This window comes from Pseudochaenichthys georgianus, chromosome 14 (genome assembly GCF_902827115.2).
Source record: "Pseudochaenichthys georgianus chromosome 14, fPseGeo1.2, whole genome shotgun sequence".
NCBI classification, from domain to species: Eukaryota; Metazoa; Chordata; class Actinopteri; order Perciformes; family Channichthyidae; genus Pseudochaenichthys; species Pseudochaenichthys georgianus.
The window spans coordinates 5543019-5552089 of record NC_047516.1 but is presented as its reverse complement, the minus strand read 5'-3'; the positions used below and the strand labels follow the sequence as shown (position 1 = coordinate 5552089).

Genomic DNA, 9071 nt, shown 5'->3' with positions numbered 1-9071 from the left:
CTGAAGGCCCAGGAGGATGCAGAGAAGCTGCGTTCCGTGGTGATGCCGTTGGAGAAGGAGATCGCTGCGCTGAAATCTTCAGCCGAGGAGCGGGCGAAGGAGCGGGAGGCCTCTAAGGTTAACAACACTCCCTTTTTGGTGATTACTGGTTCACCGTTACCCTGTGTTGCTTACCCCCGTTCTCCAGAAGCCTCCTACGGGACAGCTGCCCCAGGGGAACAGACACGACTCAATGCACAGATGAGTTGATGAGTTGCACATTCATGAAAGAAGTTTGTGTTTTTCATGTGCGTCTGTCTTTTTCAGGTCAAAGAGCTCAATCATGTTCTGGAGGCGGAGAAGTCGTGTCGTACGGACCTGGAGATGTACGTCGCCGTGTTGAACACTCAGAAGTCTGTGTTGCAGGAAGACGCAGAGAAACTACGGAAAGAGCTCCACGAAGGTACGCAGTTAGAATATGGAATGAGATGTCTGCACAGGCTCTTGAGAGGGGACGACTTCAGAGAAAGCAGCCCTTTAACATGTAGCGGTTACTTCTTTTAATTCCTCTAATGTGCAATGCCTTTGCCAATTCCCCAAATTGGGATCGACTTTTCTTTTTGCCGCTGCTTTTAATTGAACTATTCACATCTTAAACTGCACTGTAACTTTTATCCATGTGTTTTTTCTTTTAATGTTTATTTTATTATCTTTTCTTTTTAATGACTGATTTTAAATGCCATTTTCTTCATGTCTTTCGTTTTTTGTAAAGCACTTTGAATTGCCTCGTGTTGAAAGGTGCTATATAAATACATTTGCCTTGCCTTGCTAAAGTACTTATTTTTAATCTGATATCCTTCGTCATTTAGTTAAGGATTATTACAGGATTTAATTTTTTCAATAAGAGTGTGTGTTGCTGTTTAAGCAGAGATGGGAAGTGTCCAAGTGCATGCATGGCCTGTACTTGTAATGGAGTATTTTCACATGAATATAGTACTTTTACATTATAGTGTAGTCTCTCTTTTTCATTATGTAGGACTTTGCATGCATGACTTTAACTTGCAATGGACTATTTTTACATGACAGTAGTGTCTCTTTCACTGAGAAAGCATTTGGATGCATGACTTTGTACTCCATAGTAGTGGCCTACTCTTAAATGATTCCTCCACCACTGTCTCTCAGGATACTTTCTAAATCTCTCTCTCTCTCTCTCTCTCTCTCTCTCTCTCTCTCTCTCTCTCTATCTCTTGTTGTTGTTTTTCAGTGTGTCACAAGCTGGAGTTGGAGCGGCAGCAGCACAACCAGCTGAAGCACACGTGGCAGCGAGCGAACGACCAGTTCCTCGAGTCTCAGCGCCTCCTGATGAGAGACATGCAGCGGATCGAGAACGTTCTGTCCTCAGAACAACTGCGTCAGGTGGAGGAGATGAGGAACAAAGACCAGGTACACAAACGCACGCACCTACACACACCTACACACACACACACACACACACACACATCATCATCATCATCATCATCATCATCATCATCATCATCATCATCATCATCATCATCATCATCATCATCATCATCATCATCATCATCATCATCATCATCATCATCATCATCATCATCATCATCATCATCATCATCATCATCATCATCATCATCATCATCACCACCACCACCACCACCACCACCACCACCACCATCATCATCATCATCATCATCATCATCATCGGTCACTTGTAGTCGAGTATGACTGTCCTCCTTCTCGGTCCTTGTGGGTCTTCAGGTGGGCGTAGAGGCCGATTCTGGACCCGATTATTCTTGTGCAGTGTGGACATGGGAATGTAGTGGTGGAGGCTTTGGGTTGGACCTGTTTGGTGGTCTCTCCTTCCTGAGTCTGCGCTTGTCTTGTGCAGCATGGCAGAGGTCATCATTGTATAGTGCAGCACCCTCACGGACAAGGTTTCTCCAGGTCGCCCCGTCTGTCGCCATGTCTTCCCAAGCCTTTAGGTCTATGTGGCACTTCTTTAGGTTTGCTTTGTACCTCTTCTTTTGGCCTCCAGGGCCCGTTTCCCTTTAGCAAGCTGGGAATAAAGGACTTGTTTTGGGAGGCGAGAGTCAGGCATGCGGATACCATGGCCAGTCCATCTGAGCTGGTGGCAGTGATGGTGGGAATGTCAGCCTCCTCCAGGACGCTGGTGTTAGTGCGCCGATCCTCCCAGCTAAGGGATCTCTGCCTTTAAGTGCCTGCTGTATGTGGTCCAGGCTTCTGATCCATACAGAAGAGTGGGGAGCACCACAGCTTTATAGACCAAGATGTTGGTCTCTGCTTGGAGGTCACACACCTACACACACACACACACCTATATGGGTTCAGAACAGTCTCATAATCCACACATGCACACAGAAGGATTCACACTTGTATTTGCGGATCCACACTTGTGTTTTTCAATGCACACACACATGTGTTCCGTTTCATATTCATGTGAATAAAATCCAAATACTCCCCTGACGGTCAGCCGACTCGTACTTGTAATTTTTTCTATCTATAGCCAATCAGATGTCTCCTTCATTCTAAGCCAATCACATGAGGGTATGATGTCTTGCGTTCATGACGTAGCGCCTCATATACACATTTTGAGATGACAGGTCCATGGAGCCTGCAGGCGCTAATCTCATGACCGAAGGACCGTAGTATAGTCGTCTTTATTTTTACGGTATTAATATTCAAAGATAAATAAGGAAGTGTGTTATATGAGAGGTTTCAGCTCCGATTATTAAATCAAAGAGGCTTAATGTTTTCGATTATATTATTTCACTATAGCTATGTGGACGGTGTCAAGGTCTTATTATATATAGGTTTTATTTATATTTATATTATCATTATTAATAATAATAATTATATTTATTATTATTATTAATAATAATTATATAAAATATTTTATTTCCGTGCATTACCTGTTCGGAAAGTGGCGCTGTACTGAGAGTGGCGATTTTATTTTGTAATCATATAATACTTGTAATAATGGTGCATTCACACCGGACGCGATGCTCAAGTTTCTTGCCGGCTGTCAGCTGTTTACTCGCCTCATTAATCGGAGTCAGCTTCTCGAGCCGTATCTGGCTGTGCAACACTTATACTGTATGCCGAAGCAGTCGCGGACTGGCCATCGGGACGTACCGAAGTGGGCCGGTCGGGCCACTCCGATCGACCCACCTCGGTACCGGCAGAGGCGGACTGGCCATCTGAAGTTGCTTTGACAGGCGACAGAGGTCCACCGTTTCCCCGCAGCGAGGCTCCCCGTTGACAGTTCACTGTCGAGCACCCTCGGGAAGTGGCGCTGTACCTTAATCATATAAAAGCTTGTATTTGCGTGTATTTCTTATTCGGAAAGTGGCAATGTACTGAGAGTGGAGGCGTCCTGAGATTAGCGCCTGTAGGACAGCGCAAAATGTGTACATGAAGCGCTACGTCATGAACGCAAGAACTCATACCCTTGTGGGGGTGCGCTCATGTGATTGGCTTAGAACGAAGGAGACATCTGATTGGCTATAGATAGAAAAAATTACAAGTACGAATCGGCTGACCGTCAGAGGAGTCTCAAAAAACCCACACACGAATGCACAGCGATCCGTGCACAGAAAGCGGGTTGTGTTTGCAGGTTCAGGATTTAAACGGAAAACAAATATGTGAGGATCAAAAATACATGCAACTTTTTTCTGTATTTGGATTTTATTTACATGAATATGAAACGGAACACATTTGTGTGCATTGAAAAACACAAGTGTGGATCCTTTTGTGTGCATGTGTGGATTATGAGACTGTTCTGAGCCCATACACCTACATGCACACAAGTACACACACACGTACACACACACACACACACACACACACACACACACACACGCACACCTGCACACACCTTTTTCTGTCATATTATAATGTTAAATAATTGAACGGTGTCTCGTCCGCGTCTTCGAGACAAGTTGCCCATATCTTACTTGGCTTGAAGCTGTGGGAATTGTAGTCCTTTTAGCTTCCATGAACTACAAAAGTCACGACTACTTGGCAATAATATTTTGACCTTATTAAGGGACATTATACTAAATCTAAACATCATGCATTTTAATTGTGAATGGGCATTTGTCATTTAAAGGTGATGTGGACTTGTTGTTATTTACTTTATTTCAAGTAGCAGGTCATGATAAATGTCCTTACTCATCTCTCATTTATCATTTTGATTGTACACTTCAACAAGCTTATGAACAGATAATATAATGCACTCCAGTTCAACACCACTGCAGCTGATCCCTCAATAACACACATATAGAGAAATGAATACCTCTCTGAAAGTATTGATCAAATTTGAACCTTATTATCTTTGAAAAAGTACAATTTATGGCTAAGTATTACTTAAAGAGCAACTTGCAGGTTGTGCGAGGTGCATCCACCGCCCTGCAGCACATACTCTCTCCAGAGGCTGCCATTTCCCACACAAGCGCCTATCAAACAAAACGTTTATCAGGAAACCGTATTACATCTCCCCCCCTTCGCTCCCCTCTCTCCCCCCCCTTCGCTCCTCTCTCTCTCTCCCCTCCGGTACACAGCACCGTAAGACGTAGTGTGGAGTTGCATTAGGTAACGCGAGATACGGCTGATACTTGCGCATTAGTTTCTGTTATGGATCAGTATCAACAGTCCTGCCAGTAACGTTACTATATTATCAAATCAAAGTTTATTTATAAAGCACATTTAAAAGCGATTTTTGGTCGGGCCAAAGTGCTGTACATGTAATAAATACTACAATCACTTAAAAACACATTACTACATTCATAATAAAAGACAATAAATTACAACAGATATATAGAAAACACAGGGAAAAGTCAGGAGTCGTGCTCCGCTCTGACTAAAAGGCCAGGGAGAAGAAGTATGTTTTAAGCGTAGATTTAAAAACCCCTATGGTCTGGGCCGACCTCACATGGAGGGGCAGAGTGTTCCAGAGCCTGGGGCCAGCTGCTGCGAAGGCTCGGTGCCCTCTGGTTTTGAGCCTGGTCTTAGGCACAATCAGCAGCAGCTGATCAGACCTTAAAGTTCTGGCTGGGGTGTAGCGATGGAGGAGTTCAGCTACATAGGCCGGAGCCAGCCCATTTAGGGCTTTAAAAACAAATAAAGGAGTTTAAAATCAATTCTGAACCGAACTGGAAGCCAGTGCAGTGAGGCCAGAATTGGAGTGATATGGTCACGCTTTTTGTGGCCAGTGAGAAGTCGTGCAGCTGCGTTCTGAACTAGCTGCACGACTTGGTCTTAGCCAATAGTCGTATTTTAAAAAAGCAGGTCTTGACTACGGTGCTGACCTGCTTATCGAATTTAAAAGCGCTATTGAAGGTCACTCCAAGGTTCATAACAGAGGGGAGGATATTATTTTTGAGGGAGCCCAGAATATCAACCTGGAAGGCTGGAGGTTGGGGTCCAAAAAAGATAACCTCAGTCTTGCTCTCATTGAGGTTGAGGAAGTTTTAGCTCAGCCAGGACTTGATCTCTGTTAAGCAGTTCATCAATAGCTGTAATGAGTTGTCATTTGAATTGAGTGGCAGATAGATCTGTACATCGTCAGCGTAACAATGGAAGGGGACGTTGTGTTTTGTGAGAATTGAACCTAGGGGCAGTATGTACAGTAGAAAAAGGATGGGGCCCAGAATCGAGCCTTGGGGAACCCCACAGGTACAGTAAGAGGGGCTTTGGCAGAGGAGAAGGTACCTAGCTGCACTGAGAGGCTACGGTCTGTCAGGTAGGACCTGAACCATGCAAGGGCAGAGCCTGTGATGCCTGCGGACTGTTCAAGCCGTGACAACAGAATGCTGTGGTCCACAGTGTCAAAGGCAGCTGTCAGGTCTAACAGCACCAAGACAGCTGGGCTACCTGAGTCGGCGGCTAGGAGCAGATCATTAAAAACTCTTAAAAGGGCTGTTTCAGTATGCATGGGTTTGAAGCCAGACTGAAACTTTTTATGGATGCCATGCATGGTTAAAAAAGTCTGCAGCTGGGCGTCAATACTACTTTAGTTATAGCCTGATATATGATAGCTAAGTTTACGATGTTGTGATGTGACCGACGTTAGCTAACATTAACTGTAGCTAACGCCGGTCACTCACCAAGACAGCTGCCCTGTTCTCCACTGGTTCTCCTCACACCACAGCTCCATTTCTCTCCGATGGCCGTTATTCCTTCTAATCCTTGGCTGCTCCTGGTCTCTTGGCCGCCTAGCAGGCTCATAATTATAAGGTTGTGGTCCGTCATATGCATACGAATATACATGTTCAACCTCTTCTGGGTCAAAACTAGCATTGTGATCCATGTTTATTAACACGTTAGACCGGCCGCTCTCGCCCATGTGACATCACACGCAGGTGGTCTTTTTTTTATGTGGAAGAAAAAATGTCTTACAAAAACAACGCCAGATGTCACTGTCACTGTATATTTCTGTATATTTAAAAAAAAAATAGTGTATACATCATTTTCCTGCACATTTATTCACTGGGGGCTCTAACCTGCAAGTTGCTCTTTAAACCTAATAATACGTAGTATATGGGACATTTTTATGCATAGATTTGTTAAGGCACATTATACTAAATCTAAAAATCATTAATTTTCATTATGAATGTGCATTTGTCATTTAAAGGTGATGTGGACTTCTTGTTATTTACTTTATTTCAAGTTGCAGGTCATGATAAATGTCCTTACTCATCTGTAATTTGTCATTTTGATTGTACACAAGCTTATACAAACAGATACTATCCAGTTATACACCTCTGCAAACTACCGCCTCAATAATACACATATAGTGAAATTAATACATGTCTGATGGTATGGATCAAAGCTGAACCTTATTATCTTTGAAAAAGTACAATTTATGGCTAAGTATTACTGTGTCGCATTGTTTCCCTCACATTCAGCTCATAATAAAGTGGAGAAAATGTAATATATGGAACATTTTCACGTCATATTTGTGATAAAAACCCATTTTTACTCTGCATGTCAGGAGGAGGATGAGAAGGAGAGGCTGAGCCAGGTGAACGATCTGCAGGAGGAAGATTTTGGAGACAACACGGAGCCTCTGGAGGATTTACTCCTCGGGCTGAGCGTCGGGGAGGTAGGAAACATCACGTAATGAGATACGTCCCTCAGAGAGGACAGAGAGCCATTATCGTCTCACGTCAGATTATATTCCCTCTCTCTGGTAACTCGAGCTGCACACAGACAACACCTCAGTCCTCCTGTTAGTCCTCCTGTTCCTCACGTGGAGAGAAGCATCTTGGTGTGGAAGACATATAAAGCAGGGAGGATTTGAAACGTGTTTTTGTGACTTTGAACTAGGGCTGCTCAATTAATTTGTTATGAACCGAAAAGTGTTTTGATAAAATGCTTGTTTCTGTAAATAATTGTTGCAGCTGTAACAAGAAAGAAAGCATATACAAAACATTTTTGTTTGTAGCTGCACATCAGTTTAATTATCTAAAGGAAGCTGTAACATGCCCTGTGCTTCACTGCTGGATATGGCTGCTCAATTAATACTATTTTAATCGCAATTACGATTTTTGCTTGCAACGATTACGAAAATAACGTAACCGAAATAAAACGATTATTTTTTTATTATAATTTTTTAATTATTTAAATTTTGTATTTATTTTTAATTGGTTTTTCAGTTGAATTATACTTAAAGTTCAGGGTAATCAACTGTTAAAAACCTACTGTTCAAATAAATTGATGTTTTCAAAGTAAATGGATAATCGTTTTTAATAATCGTGATATCAATTATTGACCCAAATAATCGAGATAGATATCATTTTTTATTTTGGGAGGGGTGCCTAAGTTGATTACATATGATCAAATGGAATAATTCAATGTATACGACAGCGCCGTAGCTAAGTGTGTTAGGTCTAAAGGTGTGTGTTGCTCACCGGCCCCTCACAGCGGGCAGAGCTGCAGGTGCTGATCTCTCTCTCTCGCGTCCGGTTATGCTTCACTCGTGTTTACGTCCAAATCCATCAGACCTAGCGAGTTCGAGCGAATGGTATGGCTGCTGCCCCTCCCTACAGCAGATCACGCAGACTCAAACCTCACCTTATGCCCACATTCCAGCTGAGAGGGAGTTTATGGTTTTTGCCATAATCGAGCAGCCCTACTTTGAACTCTACTGAACCTTGGATGGAAAGTATATTGTTAAGGACACATTTTGAGCTACTTGTACTTTACCCGACTCCTTTCTTACCATGCCACTTTCTCCTTTACTTTATTTCAGAGTAAAATATTGTTTTTTGTATATTTGTTTTTACACTACTTGACATATTTGACACCTTTTTAGTTACTTTAAAAAAAAAAAGTGAGATTGTGCTTTTTGCAGAATGATTAACTCCAAAAGAGATTTATAAGTAGAAAAGTAAAATATATAATAATACATTTTATTTCAAAGCGCTTTTCCAGGTGCTCAAAGACGCTTTACAGTGGTTTGATAAAACATGATAAAATAGAATAAATAAATAAATATTAAAACAGCAACACAGCATAATTCACAAATTAAAAGCCAGTCTGAAGAGGTGTGTTTTGGTCAGTGTTTTGAAAGTGGTCGGTGTCATGAGCATTATTATCATATGAAACAACATTTTTTCTTATTAGTTTCTTATTTACATTTCTTTTTACTTGTTATTATTTCTCTTGCCTAATTTAGCTTTTGTTTCTCTTGAAATCGTATATATGTTTTATTAATCTTATTTAATCTTCTTTGTATAAAAAGTGCTATGCAAATAAAGCTTTAAGACAAAAGCTGGATGATTGCACTCATTGGATTGAATAGCAACAGCGAAAGGAAGTATAAACTCCGGGCGCTGTACGATAGCTGCTCCTGGTACAGGCTGGGTTAGAAGCAGAGGTCAAAGTTCACTGTGTGTGCTGTGTGCATGTATGTGTGACCTTTAAAGGTCACCTATTATGCAAAATCCACTTCTACATCAACATGTGTCCCCTCTTCTTCATGTCTCTTCTACATCAACATGTGTCCCCTCTTCTTCACGTCTCTTCTACATCAACATGTGTCCCCTCTTCTT

General features: G+C 42.1%; 1 protein-coding gene across 3 annotated transcripts in view; it reads left to right on the top strand.

Moving 5' to 3' along the window:
* rabep1 (rabaptin, RAB GTPase binding effector protein 1) overlaps positions 1-9071 on the top strand; it is a 43607-nt gene that overhangs the window by 8825 nt on the left and 25711 nt on the right. For 2 of the 3 annotated variants that reach the window (XM_034099542.2, XM_071205462.1), the window contains exons 5-8: positions 7-138; positions 307-442; positions 1244-1422; positions 7010-7120. In XM_034099542.2, the coding sequence (XP_033955433.1) occupies positions 7-138; positions 307-442; positions 1244-1422; positions 7010-7120 (558 nt within the window). The remainder of the gene's footprint in view (positions 1-6; positions 139-306; positions 443-1243; positions 1423-7009; positions 7121-9071) is intronic. The other variant, XM_034099544.2, reaches the window with a different exon arrangement.